Genomic DNA, 24228 nt, shown 5'->3' with positions numbered 1-24228 from the left:
TACCCTCTTGTTCACAACATTCAGGGATTAAGAGCATTTGCTGTTCTGACAGAGGAACCAGTATGGTTCTCAGTACCCACACAGTAGCCTACAACTATTTGTAGGATCGCATATGACGCATATAAAACAAGTGAATCCAGCCGGGCGCTGTGGCGCACACCTGTAATCCCTGCACTCACGGAGGCAAAGGCAGGTGATCCCGTGAGGCCAGCCTGGTCGAGGCCAGCCAAGGCTACACAAACCAAAATACAAAACCAAACCAAACCCAAAATAATAGCAATTAAAAGGGAAAAACATGCTTAATGCTAGTGTCCTGGTCTAAATTCAGAGGTCATTCCTTTCCAGCAAATAAGCGGAAAAAAGACGAAGGAATGGAAATGGGTGAGCTGAGGAGAGCCCACAAAGCATTAAGGCCAGCCACCATGTGTTTAGCCATTTCTAAGAGATTCCTATTTTCTCGTATGGAGCCGGCTTTTCTCTTCAACGCTGTTCACTAGAGGCCCAAGCGGGGAGGGGTTCCCAGTCTTTTCCTGCAAACACGCTTGCTGTTCATGTGGCATCTCCCCGGACGTTTAGCAACACTCTGCTTCACCTAATCAAAGGCATCCAGACGTGGTGTCCCGACATTAAACTTTTATTTTTCTGAGTTGGAGCTCCAACCAGGACCTGTTCTGGGATCCCACCCCAGAGCCTCGTTCAAGCCTGCCGTGCCCGGCGCCGCCACTGCCACCGTAGGACAGAAGCTTCCTCGAAACCAGGGGGCTAAAAGGGCTCACGTGACTGAAGAGAACAGGAAACCAGCGTGAAGCGGCGTGCGCAAGAACTTTGGGCGCTGTGGGCGGGGTGAGCGCACGGAGAACTGGGAACTGGGCGGTGGCCAGGCGCACGGGATTCTGGGAGCCAGCGCGCGGAAACCTGGGAACTGGTTGGAGCCGTAGAGAGACGAGGGATCAGGGGCGGAGCGAGGCGCGGGGAGACCTGGGAACGGGGGTGGGCGGGCGGAGTCGCCCAACGCGCGAGCCTAACGGCTCAAGACGGTGCGCGGGAGTCCACACCGCCGAGGCTCCGCCTTGCGTGGGTTTGAACGAAGCTCCGCCCCACACTCCACCAATCGGCGCTCGCGCGGCGGCGCCATGGCGACCCTTTGTGGGCGCTGACTGGCCCCGGCGCCCGACGGAGTGGCGGGCCTGCCTAGCGGCGCAGGTAAGCGAGTGGGTGGTTTGTTCCTTCGAGCTCCTGTGGCCCGGGCGGCGGCCACGCAGAGCACCTCCGGGCCGCTCGGCCGGCGGCAGGGTGCCCGGGCCTCCTGCGCCCGCCGCCCTTTGGCGCTCACGACGCTGCGGCGTTTTGAGTGACAGACATACCGAGAGCCGGAGCGGCGGGTCTGAGCCGGCCCTCCCGCCCACGCTCTGTTGCTTCCGCCCTCTCTTCTTCCTGAGTCCTTTCCTCTCTGTCTGCTTTCTCCTTTCCTTTCTCTCTGTCCCTCCTCGGTTCAGCCGCGGTCGGCCCTCCGGTTCGTGGCTGCCCCTGCTGTGCGTGGCCTGCAATTTTGGGGCACTGTACTTTCCCTGGCCTCTAGCAGCACCGAGCCCCGTGCATCTGCCTGCTGGCCAGGGACCGACTCCAAGAGGGCTGGGTGGGCACCTGCAGCCGCCTGCTTGGTGAGTGTTGGCTTTGTGTCCTTTTCCTTTGTTTCTTGTGTTTTGTTTCCCCTGAGAAGGTTATGAAGTGACTTGCGTTGCAAACACTTCCCCTACTGCTATAGACCTCACTTCCCTCTGAAGTGATCATTTGTGGCCCAGTAAATACTGGAATGGCATTGGTGGAACTCTGCTGGAAGCTGCTTCTGTCTTCAATAGCCTGTCCTGAAGCTAAATGTAACTAGGTAAAGTACCAGAGACCGTTTTTAGTTTCCCTCCCCCAGATACGATTACCAAGGAAGGGGCTTCTCCCTGAACCTGGGACAGGAGTACTGGTCCAGACAGCACTTTGTATATTTTTTGCTGGTGGCCTTTGTAGTTGATGTACCAGATGGCAGGACTGAGCTATCCATTAATTTAAATGATCTCTGCATGTAAAATGAAGTTTGATGTCTCATCAATCTCCTGCATACAGCCTCGTCTTGATTTTAGAGATGAAATTTAAAAATGCAGTCAAGAATCTCCTCCCCACTTTAGAAGTGCTAGTCTTAAAAGGAAGGCAAGGCAGGTTCTCTCAGGTTGTCACTGGAACTTAACCTCTAGGCAGAAGAAAGCCCTCATCCTTCCAAGGGTAACTTGAAGAAGGGCTTTCTAGTAACCTTTTATACAAAAATCTCAAGCAGACATAGTGGGACAATAAACTCCATCAAATAGCCATGAAGTTCACTGGCCTAGCAATTTCCCAACTTGTTTCCTCCTCCCAATTGCCTTTTGAGGAAATACTTTAATGCAGTCATGATTTTTGTTTTTGAGACAAGGTTTCTTGTAGCCTGGGCTGGCTTCAGACTGACGCTGTAACTAGAAATAACCTTGAACTCTTATTCCTCTTTGTCTCTGCTTCCCAAGTGTTGGGATTATAAGTATGCCACCAGGACCAGCTCTGAAATCACTAAATTCTGATTCACCTTAAAATCGTACATTCATATGGGTGCTTGATTGTGTTTATAGACCAAGCCCTGGTTGTGATGGGTCTGCTCAGGTAAAACCAAGACTGATGATGGTCAAAGCCCAGGAAACTACATTTCCATCCAGTCACTGAGGTAGGAAACCAACTCTAGGGTATGATGGTTGTGGAGTCCTAGTCAGTCTCTTTAACTCACGTTGTTGTAGGGTAATCGCTCTCACTTCACCTTACAGTGTTGAGGCCTCTGCTGTCCTCAGCACTGTATCTGAGTCCCAGGCCTGCCTGGCTCTCAACATTCAGCCAGTGCTTGGGCTGGAGAAAACCTGAAGGCAGGGCTGTGGGTTGACGTAACTTTGGGTTGAAGGGATGTTAGACAAGACATTCTGGCCATCTGGAAGTAAGATGTGAGATGTGGAACATAGTTTATACAGAACTTAGCAGGGAGAACTTCTGTCACCTTTCATTAGAAGGATTAAGCAACCTCGGGTCAGGCGCACAGGTGGCCACAGAGAGCTGTGCCCAAGCAGTCTAGGAGAACCCCTTGCTGGCCCTGTAGGGCTAGTCAGAACCTGTGCTGCTGGTACAGGCCTTCACCTGCAAGCCCCTCCTTTCTCTTGGTAGTAGTTACTCTGTCACCGTCCTGTTCTCTCATGGCTAGGTTCTAGGGTAACAGGTAAGCAAACAGAATTGTATATTTCATTCCAGGGCTTGCTTGTTGGTTGGTTTAATAGTATACCTGTATGTGTGCTTGTGCATGCACACACCTTCTGAGGCCAATGGAGAACATTGGATCCAAGGAACTGGAATCATAGGCAGTTGTAAGCCATTATGTGAGTTCTGGGTACCCAGCCTTCATCATCTGTAAGAGTCATCTCACCAGCTCCACCTTGTTTAAAAATCTTTAACTCTGAGGATGATGAACAATACTGAAGGACATTGTCTGTCCCTAGTAAGAGAGGGGACGTTGGTTAAAGCTCTGCTGTGTAAGAGTTATGTGTACCCTAAGGAAAAGGGACAGAGAGAGTGTTTAACCTGCAGAGTTAGTAAATCAGGAGAAATATTTTGATAGCAAATGTGTAAAAATTAACGCAGAAATTGATGAGAGCTTATGCTTTCTAGAAAACAGTTTGATACAGTTATTAAGGCCTTCCAAAATGTTTCTGCCCTGAGCCCTAGTACTAATCCAGGGTTAAGTTAAGGTTACAGAAATCAAATACTAGGAATAGAAATCATCATCTGTGACTGGAGCCTGTGCATGGCACTGGTGTAGGCTTCCTGCTGTGCTTGTGCATACAAGTAGGCACACACTTATCAGAAATGATGATCCGCTTGTTACATAACATGATAAACAACTTGCTATTGCTTGGGAAGAAAAGGGTTGGGAGAACAGATCTAGAGGATTTCTCTGGTTAGAAATTTGTGGAGTTTCTGTTTTTTTTTTTTTTCAAAACAGGGTTTCTCTGTGTGACTGCCCTAGCTGTCCTGCAACTCAGTTTGTAGACCAGGCTAGCCTTGAACTCACAGAGATCTGCCTGCCTCTGGCTCCGAAGTGCCAGTATTAAAGGCCTGTGCTACCAGGTTCAGCTTTGTAGAGCATTGTTTTGTGACTTGATTCTCTTCCAGATTGTCTAGTGAGCTGTAGAAATAACCAACCAGACAAATAAGACCAGGTAGAGGCTGTGTGTACAACAGGGCTTCTGTAGCCAGGAATTGGTCTCACCACTATTTAGCAGTCTTGAGGAAAGCTCTGCAGTGGGGTGGTTAGGGGTGGACTGACAGGTGATGAGCATTTCCTGTGTGAGAAACAAGACCTTCATTCTTTAATAAACAGATTTAAGAGACTTTCAGAAGCAAAACCATTTTAATTTTATGATTCTGCAGAAACGGATGCCAGCCAGCACAAATAGCTTCCCAGTTTGGCACAGAAAGTAGTTTTTAAAGTGAAAAATTCTGCCTTTTTGGTTTTCTGAGTCAGAGTCTCATTATGTATCCTTGGCAGGCCTGGAACTTATATGTGGACCAGGCTTGCCTTGAACAGATCCACCTGCCTCTCTAGTGCTGGGATTTAAAGGTTTATACCACCACACCCTACAGTTCTGTCCTGTTTTTCCCATAGGCTAGTTCTCCAGAGAGATAAAAATCTTCACACTTGTGTAGCACAGCCTCCTCGATGGATTCCCCATCCTATTCCGAGCCTCATCTGATGGATATTACGTGGCTCCAGGTTCCCTCCTTCTCTTGTGGGCTGTCACATAGTAGACTGCAACTTTTCAAACTTTGGAAGGGGGCCCAGACAAGCAGGGCCAGCTGCTACCTAGGGAAAACAGGGCTCTAGTGCCTCTTTCCTGTCTGTGACTCTCCAGTGAGCACTGAATAAACATCATACTTAAATTAGACCATCATTTATTTTTTACACCCTGTGGCTGGCTTTAGTAGGTATTTGCCCCTTTGGTAGTCCAGATATGACACCAGAGGTGTTAGCCTTTTATATTTTGATTATAGAGCATTTGTGGGGCAGTTACTGATGAGAGGCCTATAGAGTCTGCTGGTTTCTAGGCTGGTCATTGCAGAATTGTTTCTTTGCTCCAGCCAGAAGCATTTGTACTTTCTCTTGTAAGACCACATGCTCATGGGTGCTTCTGGGCTTTCTTTTTTGGCACTAGTATATTCTTAACACTACCAACTGCTGTCCATCTGTGGCTCAGCATTAAGTCTGCTTTCCATCCCAAAAGAGGCACTTAGAGCCCTGTCTGGATTTCAGAATTGGGTGTGCTTCATTTGGGTGCACCTACCCAGGGATTTGTGGCTTGGGGTGCCAAGGGGATTCATGCGCAGTATTAACTTTTTGTTGGGGCCAGGGTGTGAGTATAGCTCAGGCTGCCCTTTTAGGCCAATGACCTTCCTGCCTGTTGAATACAGGGTTCATAAGTGTGTGTTACTGGTTTCATTGTACTTCACAACTGCCTCCAAATGTGAGGTTTGAGTCTCTGAAGCCTGCTTATCTTTTTTCTTTCTCTCACTTTGATTTTTGTTTTGTGATCCTTGGTTTAATCAGGGCTCCTTGGTACATGGGTAGGAATTATTTACTGGAGCATGGGCAACTTAATTTGGTGGCTACACCACCAAAAACAATGACTCCCTCCCCCAGACACCTTTCTTGTACACCTCCCCCATTCATGAAGGAATTATAACGGGGTCCCATCTTGTACACATAACCACAGCTGCTGGGATTTCATGTGTGTAGCAGCCGTGTCATATCCTGTTGGGGGATGGTCTTGTGCAGTGTGTATTCAGACGTTGATTCCTGTGTTCAGAGATCTGGTTGCGTTCCAGACGTGGCCATTGTCATTTCTTTGGACAATCTCCAGTCTGAATGTTGTGTAAAAATTGTTCTCCATCATCTCTGATTGGTTTCCAAACAGAAAGCAGTTAGTTATCACTTGTAATAGTCATGCCCTTATTTCTCCTGTGAGCATCTTTTGTTTTGCAGATTGTTATTTTAGTTTGCAGGGTTCACAAAACAAAAAAAACACTGAGGACTTTTCTCTCTTCAGCCTGTACTCCATCTGCTGGTACTATGAAAGCCATCCAGAAGGGAGAATGGCCAGTTCAGGAGTCCATTATTCTTCTTCTCTGTCCTTTTGTGAGTTCTCACTGCAGCTTCTCAGTGCCCTCAACTAGGGTTTAATTCATGTTATATGAGCTAGTTTGGTTTGAATTCTATGTTAAATTGAATGTCCAAATGAACAGTTGGACTTTCAGAAATAACCCTGAAACAAAGGTAAAGGGACTTACCAAAGAAGAACTTTTGGGACTTTCCACTCCCAATCCAGGCTTTCTTGTTATAGTTTGACTTAGTATATTAATTCTCAGTAAACTTACAGTTTTACCCTAATGGCTTTAAATATGTAACTGGTTTTTTAAAAAATGGGAGAAAAAAGTCTAGTGTTCATTAGACTTGGCATACGCTTGTAATCCCTCCTCCCTGGAGGCCAAGGCAGAAGTATTTCAGAACAGCCTGATAAACATAGGTCCTGTTACACATACCTACCAGCACCAAAACAGACATTTCTGAAATGCGAAGTTATTTTTCTGTTGCTGTGATAGAATAACCTGACAAAAAGCAACTTAGGGAAGAAAGGGTTTGTTATGGCTTGCAGTTATAGAAGGGATACACTTGGTCCGTCATGACAGGGAAGGGGGGGCAGTGGAAGGGTGAGGTCAGCCTGGTAGTCAGGAAGCAGGGTGATCACATGCCATTTGTACAGAGGAAGTAGAATAGAAAGTACAGCTAAAGTATAAAACTTCAAAGTCTGCCCCCGGTTTTAGATGTCTTTCAGCAAGGTTTTACTTCTTAAAGATGTCATAACCTAGATAGCACCATTAGCTGGGGACAAGTATCTACATATGAGCCTATAGGGGGACTGTAGGCAAAAGGTTATTGTGCATCAGATGATTTCTGTATCCCCCGTATCTGGTTGCAAGCCTTGTTCTGAAAATCTCAGTGTTGTGTAAACACTGCTCCCTGATTGTCCTTTGATGCACCAGTAAAGTAGCTTACAGCCAAATGCCGAGCAGGGGAGAGAATAGGAATGGACTTTATGCCCTCTGGGGTGAGGTAGGGGGTTATAGAAGGAAATAGGTGATTGAGACAATGTCAGAGATCCAAGAGAGATCAGAAGATGGAGCTGGAGCAAGGGAAGTTTCAAAGTGCAAGTATCTCTGGGATGTACGCTGGGAGGAAACCAGAATAGCTTAGAGGATCAAGAATAGAGTGATAACTGCTCAGTTATTGTTGTGAAGCTTATTAAACAAATATAAAAGAGTCTCAATTATTTGTGTGATAGCAGGGTTGAGAGAAACTAAGAGAAAGAAACAGTTATACAAAAATAACTAGTGGGACAGTTCTTGTTCAACCTAAGTTTATTTATTTTTAAAGACTTTTATGTATGTATATTTTGCCTGTGTGTATGTCTACACCATATGCATACAGTGCCTGCAGAGGCAAGAAAAGGGTGTCAGATACTGTGAAAATGGAGTTAATGATGATTGTGAAGCATCATGTGGGTGCTAGGAATAGACTCTGGGTGCCCTGGAAGAGTAGCAGTGTTCTCAACCACTGAACCATTTCCAGCTCCAAATCCAACAGAATTTGCCTGGCACGGTGTCACCCAGAAGCTGGGAAGCAGATGCTGGCCTGGTTTACACAGTGAGTTCCAGGACTACCTAGTGAGGACTACCTGGTTCAAAAAAACCAAAACATAACCTTGGATATTCTTACCAATAGCAATTTAGGTGCTTTGTGTTTGTGTGTATGTATGTGTGAGAGCCAGAGGCCAATTTCTGATATCTTCCCATTTGCTCTCCACTTCAGTTTTGCAATTATTATTCAATTATTGAGGCAGGGTGTCAGATGAGTCCAGAGCTAGCTAGCCTGCTCCAGGGATCCCTATTTTTATATCCCAAGCTCTGGGGTTGGAGTTGGGCCACCGTACCTGTCTGGCATTTACATAGATGCTAAACATCTGAACTCTGATTCTCACTCTGTGTGGAAAGTATTTAACCTGTGGAGTCGTTGTCCTGGCCTCATCTTTTATATTTTTAGATTGTTCTCTTTGTAATGCCTGCACATATAAGTATGTGCTTTCCTAGAACTTGAGTTATGGTTTTGAGCCACCATATATAGGTACTGGGAATAGTGCCTGGTTCCTCTGGAAGAATAGCCAGTGTTCTTAACCACTGAGCCATTTCTCTGGCCCCTCTTGAGATATTTATATCTCCTTGCCTTCATTACAGGATAGGTGAAATTTGAGCGGCAGCATGGGCAGGTAGTACTACCTGCTTGTTTTGCTGGGGATAGTCTTGTAGGAAAAAACAAGCGGTCAGCATTAGTTGTCTTGAGATTCTAAGTTTCTTATATGAAGGCACATTCCTCTCTTTACTCCTCTCTTACTTAGGTTGAGGTGGGATGTGTTGGGAGCCAGGCACTATGTGGCCAGCACACTTGTCCTGGCATGTTCTCTCACCTGATATCTACACCCACCCTCTGTGATCCCCTGCTGCCTTGCCTTGCCATCTCCAGAGTTAAAGGAGAATGGAATTGCCTTGGGTGTGGCCTCTGGAGAGGCCGTAGTTTTCTGGCCCAGAGTTCCAATGGGAGTCCCAATTTCAACTGGATTGTTTCCAGTTTGGGGCTGCTGTGAGTAGAGTACTATGAACATTCTTGTACAAGTTTTTACATGAACCTTAGCTTTCATTTCATTGAAACAAATGCTCAAGAGGTCACATAATATGTAAAGATCTGTGACTTTGAAAAAAGAAAAAAGGTAGCCTTTTTTGTATCTATAAAGAAGTCCTAACAATAACTTAGCATTTAATTTCAAATGTATTATTTGAAATAAAAATAAAATAAAAAATAAATATAAATAAAAATAAAACACTAGTGATTGGAGATATGGCTCAGTGGCTCAGAGATCTTGTCACAAGGATAAAGACTGGAGTTCTGTCCCAGTTATCTCAAAACAACAATACCACCTTAAACAAATAACATCTCCTATTTGTGTTCATTTGTCTGTTGATGAAAATTATGCTACAACTTGAGCTTTGTTGTTTGTGACAGTGTCTGTGCCTTAGGCAGCCTCCCAGATGGTGTCTCTGGCACTTCTCTGTTGTTACCTCTTCTAGCTGTCAGAAACTGTCCTGGGTACTGTCATCCAGGAAGCTGAGGTATGCTAAATGCTGTCTTCCTTGGTTCCCACAGGACAGGATGTTTGCCAGAGGGCTGAAGAGGAAATATGGTGACCAGGAGGAAGGAGTAGAGGGTTTTGGCACTGTCCCTTCCTATAGTCTGCAGCGGCAGTCACTCCTGGACATGTCCCTGGTCAAGCTCCAGCTCTGCCACATGCTAGTGGAGCCTAACCTCTGCCGCTCGGTCCTCATCGCCAACACAGTCCGGCAGATTCAGGAGGAAATGAGCCGAGATGGCGTGTGGCATGGGATGGCACCCCAGAATGTAGAACGGGCACCAATTGACCGCCTGGTATCCACAGAGATCCTGTGTCGTACAGCAAGAGGAGCTGAGGGGGAGCACCCTACTTCTGAACTGGAAGATGGTCCCTTACCAAGCTCAGCTTCCGAGCTTCCCATAGTCAGCTCAGCACAGGGTCAGAGGAACCCTCAGAGCAGCCTCTGGGAGATGGACAACCCACAAGAAAACCGGGGAACCTTTCAGAAGTCACTGGACCAGATATTTGAGAACCTGGAGAACAAAAGCCCCAGTTCAGTGGAGGACCTCTTCTCAGATGTGGACAGCTCCTACTATGACCTGGACACGGTGCTAACAGGAATGATGAGTGGTACCAAGCCCAGTCTCTGTAATGGCCTTGAGACCTTTGCTGCAGCTGCTCCTCCACCCAGCTCCACTTGCAAGTCTGACCTGGCTGAGCTGGACCATGTAGTAGAGATTTTGGTGGAAACCTGAGAGGAGGCCCTCGTGGGCCAAGGACAAGGCTACATTTCCCATGGAGCTCACTTGTACTGTGACCCAGAGACAGACAAGCACTTGTCCCAAGAGGGGCTCTGACTCTTCAGCCAGGCCCCCACCTCTCTGTCTGACTGAAAATATCCTGGACAGATTTTCCTCTGCAAGGGCTGCAGCCCTGGCTGCCCTCAGGGCTAGTTCCCTGAGGAGGGTAGCAGATGCCATCTCCAGGACTGAGCTCTCTGAAGGCTTCTGGGCCCTGGGCTCATTTTCCTGTTGGTGTGAGGCTGGGATCACTGTGGAGGATGGTGTGCACAGCCGTGTCTAGTCTATTTTACAGATAGGCGAACTTTCTAAAATTAAGTTTTAAATGTTTTGGGCAATATTTTGTCTTAAGATATATTTTTTAAACTTTTTATACTTTAGTATTTTTTTTTAGCTATTTTCTTAAAAGTATATTTTTTCTACAAACATCCTCTGCTGCTATGTTAGAAACATTTATAACCTAAATACTTACAATTGGTGTGTCGTTCTTAAGGTTTAAATAGAAAACTTTTTTGTTAATGAGTCTTTCCACTCCCAAAGCAACTGTAAATGTAGCCAGGAGCTTGTGGGAGAGCCTGGCTCCGTTATGGTCTACATTCTATTAGAGTGCTTCAAATGAGAACCATGCACAGCTCCACTGCTCCCTCGCTGGGTCTGCTCTACAAGTGCTGTCTTCCTAGGCTTCAGTACGCAGGGTGGTTTTATTTATGCCTATTTATATGTAAATGCCACTGAAGGCTAAGGCCAAATGTCTGGAAATCACAGTACCAGTTCTTCAGAGATAGCTGTGGCAGGCAGTGCCTTATGTAGTCTTGTCCTTGGCCATCACTGTCTTGTTCCCAGCACAGCACTGTGTGTGACAGGAGGCCATGACATCCTGACAACACCCAGTACTGTGTACTCCCTGTTAGGTACATACATGGAGGCTGCTGGGTGCCAGGCATGTTTGTACTTGGAAAGGGTGTATACCCCATCCATGACCTCACTAGGAAATACTGTGCTTGCTTGCTTTTAAAATGGTGCTCAAACATTTTAAGGTGAAAAACAATCTGACTCCATATAATTTTAGGGCCCCTCCATCCCAGGGTCCTGCTACCTGATCACATGTCAGACTCCTCCCCCATGCATGTTTTCTGTTTCTCGTGTGCTTTTTTAGACTTACCCACCTGAGCCTAAGAGGTTTTATTTTGTATGTATGTATATGACTTCCTTGATACCAACAATGTAAACCTCACTTTTTATTAAAAGTATCCAGCAAATGGAATGTGTGATGAACCTTTTTCCTTCTTAATCCTTCAAGTGAGCTTGCCGTATCTGTGGTTTCAGCATTTTATATGCTGTGTAATATAGACAACTTTTCTTTTTGTGTTAAACAGGCATTGGGTTTATTTTCCTGACCTCATAGCTCCCAAGGCAAAAATCTCCCTTACCTTTTGGGCCTGCCTAAGGCCTCTAGGAAATCTGTAGGAACAGACTGGATGAGCCCCAGGTCTATGAACACAGATCTCAAGGATTCCTCTTTTTAGGTGCTCCTGGCAGCCTGCCCTAACAGCTGCTTTCTTGCAGACTATCCCCAGCCTTCTCATGCCCAGGACTCATACACCTCATCTTTTTTATAAAGCACTGCAAATGTTTGGGCACAACATCTTAATCAGGGATAGTGTAGGGTCCTTTCCCTTCTCTGAGCATCTATTCAAAGTTAAGAGTTGGGGGAGGGAGTTCTGTTCTAAATGGTGTAGCCACTGACAGTGGATCCCATTCTCAAATAATATTCTACCCACATTTCTGCTTGCAACCTAATTAAACTGAGCCACATTTTTTAAAAAGACATGGAACTGAGATTCAGGAAGAAGGGTTCAAAGGGAGAACGGAAGAAATGACTACAATACATGTATAAAATGGACATTCTTAAAGTCCCAAATACACAAGCTGCATCCATTCCCCCTGCATCCCTTTAGACAATTAACTTTGATGTGTTGCTTTAGAGGTAGAAAGTTTGTGAAGAGGGGCCTCATGTTAACTCCTGGGTACCTTCGTTAAGGTGAGCTGAACACTGCCCAGCTAAATTAGGAACACTTGATTTTCTGGTCTACAGAGCGAGTTGCAGAACAGCCAGGGCTACCGAGAGACCCTGTTGTAGCTGGCGTTAGCTACTTGGGGTGTTCTACCCTTATCCAAACTTGCTCCTTGGGGCAAGTTTGATCTTTGCTGTCAGGATGCCTAATTTCTTGCTTTTTTTGCATGCAACTACTCAGCAGACTGCAACCAACAGCCCCCCTGAACGACCAACAAGCACCTACCTTGCTCTAGCATTTATATACCCTCTGAAAAGTCTCCAGAATTCCAAATGTCACACAGTCACAGAAACTATCTGCAGCTGGCAAAATCACGCCTCTGCCAGAGCACAAGGCAGATCATAGCTACCGTGAAGCAGCCCTATATCCCCACACCTAGGATTAAGACAAAAACATTCTTATGTTTTTGTGTTTTTAAAGAAACCAGAATTTTCACTACACCCTGTCTTGGAAAAAACCAAACCACTTCACTGTGAGACACAGCAGTATTTTGCTGATTTCTGCCTTCCTACATGCTCCCATTTAGTGCTCTATATATGTGGCCTTACTGCTGACCCTACCAGTTGTGCAAAACTGTAGGATACAAAAAGGGTCCCAGCTCCCCCTGAGCTGAAGCAAGCCATACACCTAGAAGCCAGCCCTCCGGAGGCCAAGGCCCCACCCTGCCCTTTCAGTGTGGTATAAGACATTAAACAGGACAAGTCACCATGCCGAGGAGGGCAGGACAAGGACCAGGAACCAGGGCACACAGCGACCCCCAAAGCAAAGCCAACAGCCCAAGTGAGCTTCAAATCTAAGCCTCTTGCCTCTGGTTTGGCCAGAGCCTGGGTGAGGCTAGGGGGTCCTGGTTCCTGCCTGTGTGCATCAAATCCCAGTTCTTTGTGAGGAAGGGAGTGGGAGTGAGTGTCCTCCTTGGCCAGCCCTGCTGAGGAAGGGGGCTCTCTCTGAGGACTTGTTGCTTTCCAGTGCTGTGCTCTTTGAGTTCTGCGCTCAGTTCAGGCTTGGCTGTCTAGGAAGCTTGGACCCTTGGCTCTCATCATTTGTGTATACCTCTAGGATGCTCCTGAACAGCTTCATCTCACCTGCAGCCATTAGGAGCCCAAGAGCAGAGCACATTTCAGTGCACTTGCGGGATGCTCTGGCTTATGTTTATTCCAGCATTAGTGACAGAAATTGCATATACTTATAGCATCTATGGTTTCAGATGTCTGTGATGGCTAAATGGAGCTGGTGACCAAAGGCATTACTTCAACGGTTATTGCTTGAGTAATGAGAACATGTTAAATCTTTTCAGTGGTTTCTGAGAACTTCTTTTAAGACAGGGTTTCTCCATATAGCCCTGACTGTCCTGGAACTTGCTCTGTAGAACAGGCTATCCTCAAACCCAGATCCACTTCCCTCTGCCTTCCAGTGCTGGGATTAAAGCCATGTGTCACTATGCCCAGCTTATAATTGATTGGGAATTATGAGACTACTCCCATTGTTTCCACTTTGGGTGTCTTGGTGGACTTTCTGAATGTTGACCCAAAGCTGTGCCCTTGGCTGACACCATCATCTCCACCAGGCCCAGCCAACTTCTGCTCTCTCAACCTCTAGGAATTTCACATTTAAGACTCCACTAAAAGTCCTGTGCTTGTCTCTGCACCTGTTTATTCCACTCAGCATAATGTCCTCCAGGCTCATCCATGTTGCTTCAATGTCAGCGGTTCATCTTTTCATGGATAGACAGTATCCTTCCTTTATCCACAGGACAACCCAGATGACACCATCTTAGATGTTGTGAACCAGGCTGCGGTAAACGTGGCACAAACTCTTCTGTAAACAGATTTTTTTTTTTTTTTATAAACCCCCAGCAGTAGGATTGCTGGGTCACATGGTAGCTGTTTTTAATTTTGGAAGAGAATTTTTATACTGTTTCCCATAACAGTGGTTCGAATTTGCATCGCTCTGTGTCCTTGCCAGCGCATCTCTGTCCTAGTAGGAGTGTGGGTACCTGACTCTGCTTGAGGGCATTTCTCCATGGTTAAGATGGCAATCAGGTTTTTCATATGCCCATTGGCCATTCACATGCTCTGTGAGAAGCATGTTTTACTCCGGTTTCCTTTCTACTCTGAGTAGCTTTCAAGTCTGAGTAACTTGCATACTGCTTCCTTTGCTGACCGCAGCACCTGCAGCCACAGGGAAGCTGCAGCTTACTCTTGCCATGTGCTAGTCAATGCTGATTTCTAAAGATGAAAATGAAGGCAGCTTTCCTTCATTTTGGCACCCCAAAATTCAGTCAAAACAAACACCCTAACCCCACAAATAAAGTAAAAACAACAGGTTACCCTTTTGTTATAAGCCTTAAATTATGTGCCACCTCCTGGTGGTCGGGTGTAAGGGTACTTCCTTCTGTCTGAGCTTTTGTCTGCTTCTGGACAGCCAGGTCAGTTCAGTCAGTAGTAAAGCCAGCGTCTCCTGAGCAAGTCAGCCCCACAGTGGCCTCCCCAAGAGCTAACACAATAAAAACACAGGCTTACACAGTCCTTTCTTTTTAATAAAAGTTTACAAAATTCGGCACAGCCTGCTTGTGTATGCTCCTGGAAGAAAATAGTTGTCTCAGCCGATGACCAAGGGAGCTTCAGCCAGCTGTCCTGGGACACCCAGTGTGCTCTCCTTCCTCTATGCTTCTACTCACAGTAAAGCTTGCCCCCAAGGCTGCTGGGCAGGGTTCAACACAGAGATACATATAACAGCTCAGGAAGAGCATGAGGGGAGCCAGGACAGGTTCTTGCAGGCGATCAGTAGCTTTCTCCTGACTTCTGAACTCATGGTCCAACTGTGAGCGAGGTAGAGCTCACCAGGCACTGGGTGCCAGCATACAGTGTCCCCAGCAACTCCAGGGAGACTGGCTCTGCCCAAGTACACTCTCTCTGTGCACCCATCAGATCTGATTGGACAGGGAATGGGTTGGCAGCGGTCCTAGGAAACTAACACGGATCTGGGAAATGGTGCACAGAATTCTCAGATTCCAGTACCAAAACAAACCAGTAAGAAAATGTAAAATATCTCAGAGGTACAAAGTACTCCTGCTTTTAGCAAACACCATTATTCAAGAATGCCATCTTCAGGTTGCGTGGAGTAAAGATCTTTTTTTGTGGGATGGTAATGTAGTGCCTGTTTCCTTGTAGTGGGGTCTTCAGAAAGAGGCTGTAGGTGATCAGGCTGCCCTGCCTGCTGCCAGATGTCCCTGAGAGCTGAGAGGACAGTGGTCATCAGGTACAAGTGTGACACTACAGAGACTTTGATGGGTACGTTTGCACACGCTGGAGCCTCTCAGCGTTCTCTCCTTGGTCTCGATGTGCAGTTCAATCAGAGAAGCATCCAGGGAGAGGAATAAGGACAGAGGCCACTAGAGTCACCTACTGGCCCTGGTGGACTGTACAAGTTTCCACCCTCAGAGCCGCTGCTGGGCACTGCCCTAAGTACTATGGTGAAGAAGGAACACTGTACATGTCTGTAAGTGTCAAAGGCAACTCAGACCTGCTTCAGAGGTTTCGGTCTTTCCAAAAAGCTGGGGGACAGTCTCCTGGGGCTCTGGCATCATGCCCTGTTACTTCATAGTGATGCCCTTTCTTGAGTGCCACAAAACCCATCCTCTGCTCCCATATATCAAGGGTGCAGCCCACCTCAGCTGGGTGTCTTCCCACAGAGAGCCACAGGGCTGCGCCCTACCTCTCCCTCCAATGTGGCACATACTCCTGCCACTGTCTCACCATTATCATTATCTCCTGGGCACACATACAGAACCCTTCCTGAAACGCCTGGTTAGTGAGCGCCAGATCCGAGTCCAGAAAAGGCCCGCTCTCCCTCCCTGATAATAGCGCCGGGTAGGAACAAGCCCCCTTTCCTGTTCTCTCCCTGCTAGGTCCTGCTGTGAGGATTTGATGGGCTGGCTGCAGAAGGACCCTCAGCTTGAGAGAAAGCCTGCTCCTCAGCATCTGCCAGCCTGCCAGCCTCTGACCCAACACAGTGACAGGCACCCTGGCCTCTCGCCTCCCATCCCCCAGTTCCTGGTCCTTGACAGTCTGAGGCATGGGGCTTCTGACTGTGCTCACCTTGGTCTGGATCAGGGCTTTGCAGTGGTGTAGGCGGAAACTGCTGACTGCCAGCAGCTCTTCAGGCTTTCTGAGCTCAGAACTTTGCAGAACTTGACCCTGGCCTCCAGAAACACTCTAAGAAAAGAAACCTCTGTTACAGCACTGCCACTTTCATTCTAAAACAACAGTACTCTTAATTCTGGACTCCTTGGGCTCCTCAGAGGGTCAGGCCCATGGCCTCCCTCCCAGCCGTGCCTGCCACATGCTGAGCATCACCTGGCTCAGGAGCCTCCAGAGCTGGGGTGCTCCTCAGCTTTCCAGCTGTGGCGTGAATGTGTCTCTAAAGTTTAAGTGTTGTAAACCAAATTCCTAAGTCCATGCATTAGTTGCATTTAGAGGGAAACTCTGGCAAGGAACTGGGATTAGAGGAGGTTATCAGAATGCTGCCTCCAAGGTGGCATTAGTGGCTTTATGATCAGGGAGGCTAGAGCTGGCATGCTGCTGTGTCTCACCTCATGATGCTGAGCCATGCTGTAACAGAGCAAGAAGCTGAAGCAGGTGCCAGTGCCATGTCTGTCTCCAGCCTCCAGAACTATGACCCACATGAATGTGTAAATGTTATAAACTACCTGATTTCAGGTATTTTGTTACATCAAAAGGACTAAGACCCTGCTCAAGAGAATGTCTTCATCGCCATGGCACCTCCAGGAAGATCCTTCTGCCCTGCAAGTTGTCTGGAGCTGTTACCCTGATGCCTGCCACTCTGAAACCCTATTTCCCAGCCTTCAGGTTCAATTCTTCCTGCACCACACGGCCAGGCTGACCTCCTAGGTGGGGTGTGGTTGGGTAGGGACTTGGGAAGTGCTCGTCTTCCTTCCAGTTCCTTAATTCCTGACCAGCCTGGTGTCCTTGGACTGACAAGGTAACTCGCCAGGGCAAAGCTGCCGTCCTTCTTAGCCTCTTGAGCTTCCTCTACTTAAAGCTTTGCATAATATTTAAAAACGAAGAGACCTCTGCCATCTGACCTCTGGCAGGCAGCCTCGCTCTGAAGTGTAGTCTTTGGAAACTTGAACCTGTGCATGCTGATGAGACTTTCTCTCCTGCTGCTCTGCCCTGGACTTGGCTGTCCCCCACCTCAGGCATCAGGGTTTCTTCTTGGGATCACTATATGTTTAGAGGACCACCTGGTTGCCTCCCTCCCCCTAAGCCACCTCCCAAGGTATGCACCAAGCTAACCCATGCCAGTGCTTAGGTGTCTCAAAGTGCCCAATTCCCCACATGCCACCTATCCACGTAGAACGTGCCCTCATCCCCAACCATTCCTGTGTGCTGCTGAAGGCCTGGGCCCACTCCCGTCACCGGGCCCCTGCCCACCCTTCTCCACCTGCTTCTGTTCCCTTTAGCATCTCCCCAAAAGTCCTACCACCCACGGGGCAGCACTTCATGACATTCTGCTCTGACACAGCATCCCCTCCTTCCACTAACTGCTGATAACCCACATGCCCCCTGTGCCCTCATGCTTGCTGCTGTGTCCTCCTGGAGTCCTGCACATGTCTAAGGACAGCATGCTACCGAGGATGGATAGGCTACCCACCACGCTCACGCCATGCTCCAGTCTCCTTCTGAGAAGTGATACTAAGACCTTGTGAAAGCCAGTCTTTGCAGCGCTGATGGCAGGCAGGTGACCCTACTACAGTCTGTGCTCAGCTCCACATACCCTGTCCCTGGCCAGCGGTCTCCCCAGTGTGTCGTTCCAGTGTGGCTGGTCACAGTGCAGTCTCCATCTCCTGGTTAAGATTTCTTAAATATGAAAAACCCCTACAGGCTCCTGTGGTGGGAGCTTGCTGCCAGTTGATGGCTTTTCAGAAGTGGTCAGATCCTGAGGGCTCTAACTTCATGCTTGTGTTAACCCACCAACCGGTTCATAGTCCAACAGCATTACTGAACTGATGGAAATTTGAGGAGTAAGGCATGGTTGAAGGAAGTGAGGCACAGGAGGTGTGTCCTTGAGGCTGTATCTTGCCTTGGTCTCTACCTGTGACTGCAAATCCACTACCACACTTTGCTTCTGGGACCCTCTTCCTCTCTCCTCTCACCACAGACCCAGAAACACAGAACCAACCCACCGTAGGCTGAAGGTGCTAAAATATGAGCCAAAATAAAACCTTTTTTCTCCTCCAGTTATTGTGTTTGGGCATGTCACCAAAATGAGCAAGGCCCGACTACCAGCTGCCCGAGCCTACTTACCTTCTGAGCAGCATCTACGCCAAGGGCAGGAAAGAGGTTTCCCCAGCAGTGAGATCCATTCCAGAGACACGGTGAAGCACTCACAGTGTCAGAGTTCTGAAGGGCTCTCCAGAGCTTCCTAGATTCAGACCTGGGAGAAAGATGCAATCATGACAAGAGGCTCTTCCAAGCAGATCGCTAAATCCGAATCCGAGGCCCCCAGCAGATGGCGCCTGGCCTTTGAGGACTCAGAACAGGCCCCACCAGAACATCTGTGCTTTCCTCTCTTGTTAACCCAAGCACTCACATCAACCTGTCTATCTGTCCACGTGTGCCCTGCCTATGTATCTTCCAGGAGAAGCCCTGAGGCAAGACTGACTAGCCATACTGGTCACAGTAGATGCATATAAACCAGGGTACAAATTCAGGAGAATCAGTGAAGAAACACATAGAGGAATGTGGACTGTGGCCATGTTAGTACTGTATACCATGTGCACTGAGCTCATGAGAAATAAAATTATATCCAGTAGCTGCGAGGCCATACAGGATGTCAAATTCTGGGTCATCTCCTTTTTCCAAATACTCAAGTGTCTCTGAACATACAAGAACATTCCACCCTCAAGCACTCATCCTGCTGTCTCAGTGTGTCCAGCCTTGCCAAGCCTGACACCAGGCCACCTGGGCCTCTGAAGACTTGACAGTGGCACAGCCACCACTAGCCTGCTGGGGCTGCCCTAGGGTGGCTCTCCCAATTGGCTGTGCTTTACAGGAGCCCTGGGCAGCTGGGCACTGTTGGTCACAGCCTTCTGGGCTCTGGGCCTAAAGCCCCAGGTCTCTGTGGAGGGTCTTCTGGGCAGGTTCCGGGTTGACCCCCACATGGTGGTCATAATGGAGAAGACAAGAGCTCAGAGTGGCAGAGTTGTGATAATGCCCAGGCTTGCTCAGGCATACCGAAACCCTGACGCACACCAGCCAGCTTCCCCTGGACCTTGGGTGACAGAAAGCCTACCTTCTCTTCACTAGGCATCTGAAAACAATGTCCAAAAACAAGGGCATCTCAGGCCCTTACCACTGTCACTGTCAGTTGACAGCACATCCCTAACCTGGTCAGCCAGACACAACTCTGTGTGGCTGTCTCCAAGAAGCATACACAAGATAACCCTGAAAGTCAGTGGCTGCTCCTGGGGTGCTTCCTCTAACTGTGGCTGAGGGTCACAGGTGTCAGGTACCACTGAACCAAGCCCCTAGCAGCAGCTCTGAGAGGCCACACCAGCGGCGCTACTGGAGTATCCATACATGCTGCTGCTCCCTCTGGAATGCTCTGAGCCACAGGTAGCCACAGGCACAAGTACAGGTACCCTCTAGGAACAACCAAAAAGCTTTGTGGAACCACTTTAGCAAACAGAAATGTTAAGACGCTGTGACATCACTCAGTTCCATTCTAAATTCATTACCACAGTGTAGGCACAGATGCAAGGCCAGCATTTCCTTCACTGCTTATTTCTAAGAAATGTTCTAATGAGCAAACGTCTTCAGTTGCCTGTTCCACCGGGACTTCTTGAAACGCAAACCTGAAAACCTTCTCATAGCTGAGAAAGGACTGGAAAGAAAGAACATTCCAACATTAGGAGCAACTTATACATTAGGCAACCTTATTCCAAATACTTGACTTTAACATAAATGCATCTTGTCCCTGGCTGCATGCTCAGTTGGGGTTGCCGTCACTGATAACATCATTCCTCAGAATCTCTAGGCTATGTAAAAACATCGTGAAAACCAAGAGCTTGCAGAAAATGAGTGCACAACTAAAACTTTGTCAGGGACATGTGGAGAAGAGAAGGTGGCATCTCAACACTGCGTTTCCCATGTCAAGGGGCTGGATGACAGTGGAAACATACTTCACCCCGCAAAGGCTCCGAGTTAGGTGTGGTGGTGTGCACAGGGCTGAGTTGGGTGGTGGCAGAGAGGGGCTGGCAGGTGTCTGAGGATTTGCGTGTTACGTATGCCCATGTGCTGCACACATTCCTACGCTCACCCAGTGTTCTCTGTAAAATCCCCGCTATGCACAAATGTTGCCTAACACTTCAACCATGGTGAAGAAAATCCTCGATTCAGAACAAAAATTGAGGTGTGGTCCTCATTGGAGGTGCATGGAAATGGGTCTCAATAGCCGAGTCTACCCAGCAGCACCTTTCTCTGTTTAGCTGTGTTTGGGGAGGAGAACGGCGCACGGGCAGGCCTCAGAGGCAGTCAAGGAAGCAAAGGTGTGGTCAGCTGAGGGCTGTGTTAGCACAACTAGCACAACCTGGTTCAGCGCTCAGAACTGAACTGTGATAACTGGTTTTCCGGTCTGAGAATTTCTAAACCTGCAAATCCAGGATTCCCCACGTGCCCTCAACAGGATTGTGCAAGCGCAGTTGAGGCCTCAGGAGAAGAGTTTGGAGAAAGCTGCCCAACTTGTTCAGATCCATTTCTGTGGAGTCCCCTGGCCAAGCCCTCCACCCCTTCTCCTCCTCTTTGTTTTGTTTTGTTTGTTTTTCAAGATGGAGTTCCTCTATGTAGCTTTGGCTGTCCTGGAACTCCATCTGTAGACCAGGCTGGACTCCAACTCACAGACCCGCCTCTGCCATCCAAGTGCTGGGATTACAGGCAGGTGGTGCCCAGCTTCCTTGTCCTCTTCTTAAGCAGAGGACAGCTTAAGCAAATGACAAACTAGGAGAGAAGAGGGGACTCTAAGGCTGGCAGGACCCCCACACCCCCGAGTGCACAGAGGCCTGGGCAAACTCTAATGGCCATACAAAACACTTCCCACTCAACCACAGAAATACCTCTGAAGATGGGTCAGCAGCAGTTCCTGTTACCCAGGGTCCATGCACCTGGCAAGAACCATGCTCTTTTGGGATGGAAGGGGTTCTCAGCGGCTGGAGTTCCGCAGCTCTCCCTAGGAGTTCAAAAGACTGAGAAAAATGCTCAGGCTTAGCCGAAGACTCCTGGAAGCCTTTGAACTCGCCCCACCCGCTGCTGAGCTCCCCCGGGTGCGGACAGCTGAGTGTGCAGGTGGGAAGACCCTTTTCCAGCCTGGAGCTGCCAGCTTTCGCGTCAGGCAGAATCAGGGGACCGTCGCAGCAGATCCTCCTCCGTTCCAAACCGCCACCACTCTGTCCTCTAGCTGTCTGGCGGAGGGACCCATCTCCAGGTTCTCCTGCGAGGTCACTCACTGACCCTCTCCCCACATCCTGCCCGCCTTGCATCTTGGTGTGGCCAGGCCAGCCGACCCGAAGGAAGGCTGCTCAGAAGACATGCAGCTGCTGAGCTGGAGTTGCCCAGGGCTTCCTGGGAGTGTTCACGTGCCTCTGTGGAGTCGACCCCCTTCCTGGCACGAGAGGGTGACCAGTCCAGCACGGGGGCGTGTCTTAGGGCCAATCAAGTGAGGCCAAGGAAGGCCGGGGGGCAGACGCACGTCCTGGTGGATGGGCCTCAGAACCGGGTCTGCGAGGCCGCTGGCTGAGGGCAGGGAGCTCGGGGATCGCGTCCCAGGCGGGAGTCTTGCGGGCTCCAGGACCAGGTCCGAGGCGCAGACGGCGGGTGGTCCTGGGCTCACACAGGCCCGCAAAGCGCTCACCCTCCTTCGCCGCCGTGACGTGCCTCCCGGCGCCTGGCCGGGAGATACCCACGGCCAGCTTAGCCAGCAGTCAGCGCCGCGCGTTGCCCGGCAACGATGAGCGCCCGCAGGCTTCCGGCGTGTTTCGCGTGATGTCAGCACGCCACCGCGTGGCGTGGCCAACAGCGCCCCGCCCCCGCCCCGCCCTCTCCGGCCCCTTTTGGGGCCGCAACTTTGCGGAGTGGTGAATGCTGCTACGCTGCTGTTGGTGTTCAGCCTGCTACCCTGGCCAGCCTCCCTGCCTCCCTACCTCCCCGGCCTACAGATATCGGCGGGAGCAGTTTTCATTTTGCTTTGGCGCCCGGTGCCCATGTGATCAATGTGGCCCCGCAGTCGCATACCTGGCCCAGGAGTAAAGCCACTGCCACAGTGCTGGCCCCTCAGCCCACACCCTCCCACCCTGTTTGGCCCTGGTTCCTTGCGCTCTTGTTGAATGCTTTCTCAAGACCTGCGGCCATGAGGAAAAAGTCTGCCTCCCTGATTTAACTCAGTCCTAGATCACTCTCTGTTTGTCGAGGATGAGTCTAATGTAGAGCAGGAGAGCCACTGTCTTCCCTCATGTGCTCACAATCTGGGCCTGGTCACCAGCCAGTTCCAAGACAGAGCAGGGCAAGGCTTGGTCATGTACAGGCTCCTGTGCTGAGTGAGGGCCTTGATTAATTAACCTTGTTGCTCTCCCAGACCCCAGCCTTCAGCATGTCACATTTCTACCCAGTCACCCTGGACTAGCAGCCATCACCAGCCTCCCCTGGGAAAGTGGTGGGTCTGGCCTGCATCTAAACCCAGCTGCAGGCCCCGTCCTCTATCATCAGATTTTCTCCTGCCCTGGACTTGCCTAGGCCCAGCCCCTTGCATGACTCACACAGTAGTCCCTCATTCCTTGCCTCTTCAGAAGAACTTTGGGAAAATTTGATTTAAAAGTGACAAGATGAGATCATTCTCTGCGTCTTGGACCAGAGCCCTTCCCCATTCCCCTGGGCAGACCAGCCTGGCACTGAGCTTGCAGGCACAGAGCTCAGGGCTAGGTCTTGGCTCAGGCATTCCAAATCGCACTGTGGCCCAGCAGGATGGCGTCAGACACCGTCTGTGTTTACAGACTCTGGCTTCTGTTTGCCTCATTATGACCCAGCAGGTCCTGCTCTCTGTCCATCCCCACACCCTAGTTCTCCTCACCTACTACCCTTGCTGTACTCAAGGGCCAGGGAACTGGAAGGAGGTAGGAAGACTGAGTCCTCGGAAAAGGAGTAGGTCTGGGCTGTTCTTCCTGCCCTTGGTACCTCCCCACATCTGTTTAGGTCTCAGCTTTGCTACGTGGGAAGGGTGAAGACTTCAGAACACAGAGGTTCTAGTTCTGCGTTCAAAGGCTCAGGTTGAGTGATCTGAGCGGCCAGTGAGTCAGTTGAATGATGGTCCCCAAAGATGTTCACAGGCTAATCTCCAGAAGCCATGAATCTGGAACCTTATAAAATGGATGTTTTTGTTTGTTTGTTTTTTAATGAGGCTAAAGTGGGGATTTGGAAATGTTGGAGACAGTGTTGGGTCATGCAGCTGGGTCCAGGGGAAACAGGTCTCTATAAAGAGGCAACGAAGCTGGGTGTGGTGGCACAGGCCTGTCGTACTAGCACTGGGACAGCAGAGATAGGAGGATCAACGGTCAGAAGCCAGCCTAAGCTACATAGTGAGTTTGAGGCTAGCCTGGGCTAAATGGTGAGTCCCTATCTAGAGGGAGGGAGGGAGGTGTGTGAAACCTCATGCTGGAGAACAGGAGTGCAGCTGTCCCAAGCCCAGAGAAGCTGCCCTGCCAACACCCAAGAATGGGACAGAGAGCACATGTCATTTTAATCTGGTCCGTTAGTGACATTTTAATAGCAAACATGGTCAACCAGTAGACCTAGGTGAACCCTGGAGACCACTAAGGAAATGCTGCCCTGAGGAAGGAGCAGAGGCAACCCGAACATTGGTGCCTCATGCTGACTGAAGGAGGAAGTCACACAGCCCAGGTAGGTGGGCAAAGGAGGCAGCAACTCGGTCCGGCTCTGTTAGGGCAGAGTGGGCAGA

General features: G+C 49.1%; 2 protein-coding genes across 6 annotated transcripts; one reads left to right on the top strand and one right to left on the bottom strand.

Annotated features, from left to right (window-relative positions):
* Positions 1-1007: 1007 nt before the first annotated feature.
* Cdca4 (cell division cycle associated 4) lies at positions 1008-11393 on the top strand. Of its 4 annotated transcripts, none has more exons than XM_021655265.2 (2): positions 1008-1203; positions 9365-11393. In XM_021655265.2, exon 2 carries the CDS (start codon positions 9371-9373, stop codon positions 10082-10084), a length of 714 nt encoding a protein of 237 aa, XP_021510940.1. In that variant the 5' UTR covers positions 1008-1203; positions 9365-9370; the 3' UTR covers positions 10085-11393. The 4 variants fall into 4 exon arrangements, with proteins under 4 accessions (XP_021510940.1, XP_021510939.1, XP_060244252.1 ...); XM_021655264.2 differs by lacking the exon at positions 1008-1203 and adding an exon at positions 1216-1661; XM_060388269.1 differs by lacking the exon at positions 1008-1203 and adding an exon at positions 1726-1885.
* A 3326-nt stretch (positions 11394-14719) lies between these two features.
* On the bottom strand, positions 14720-22254 carry Clba1 (clathrin binding box of aftiphilin containing 1). 2 transcript variants are annotated; one of them, XM_060388268.1, is made up of 5 exons: positions 21338-22254; positions 19964-20109; positions 18531-18660; positions 16302-16418; positions 14720-15538 (listed from the first exon to the last, which is right to left on the bottom strand). In XM_060388268.1, the coding sequence occupies exons 1-5, from the start codon at positions 21758-21760 to the stop codon at positions 15404-15406; spliced, it is 951 nt and encodes a 316-aa protein (XP_060244251.1). In that variant the 5' UTR covers positions 21761-22254; the 3' UTR covers positions 14720-15403. The 2 variants fall into 2 exon arrangements, with proteins under 2 accessions (XP_060244251.1, XP_021510937.1); XM_021655262.2 differs by having other exon boundaries at positions 14720-15440.
* Between the last annotated feature and the right edge of the window lie 1974 nt (positions 22255-24228).

The sequence above is a fragment of the Meriones unguiculatus genome, chromosome 7, assembly GCF_030254825.1.
Source record: "Meriones unguiculatus strain TT.TT164.6M chromosome 7, Bangor_MerUng_6.1, whole genome shotgun sequence".
NCBI classification, from domain to species: Eukaryota; Metazoa; Chordata; class Mammalia; order Rodentia; family Muridae; genus Meriones; species Meriones unguiculatus.
Note: the sequence above shows the minus strand (reverse complement) of the source record. Positions and strands in the feature narration are given on the sequence as shown.

Excerpts from the sequence above, each read along its gene's own strand:
- Cdca4 (XM_021655265.2), top strand. The coding sequence starts at position 9,371 with ATGTTTGCCAGAGGGCTGAAGAGGAAATATGGTGACCAGGAGGAAGGA.
- Clba1 (XM_021655262.2), bottom strand. The coding sequence starts at position 21,760 with ATGCAAGGCGGGCAGGATGTGGGGAGAGGGTCAGTGAGTGACCTCGCA. Across the intron at positions 20,110-21,337 it reads CTGCTGACCCATCTTCAGAG|TCCTTTCTCAGCTATGAGAA; the intron begins GTATTTCTGTGG and ends CTTTCTTTCCAG. Across the intron at positions 16,419-18,530 it reads GCGTAGATGCTGCTCAGAAG|AGTGTTTCTGGAGGCCAGGG; the intron begins GTAAGTAGGCTC and ends TTCTTTTCTTAG.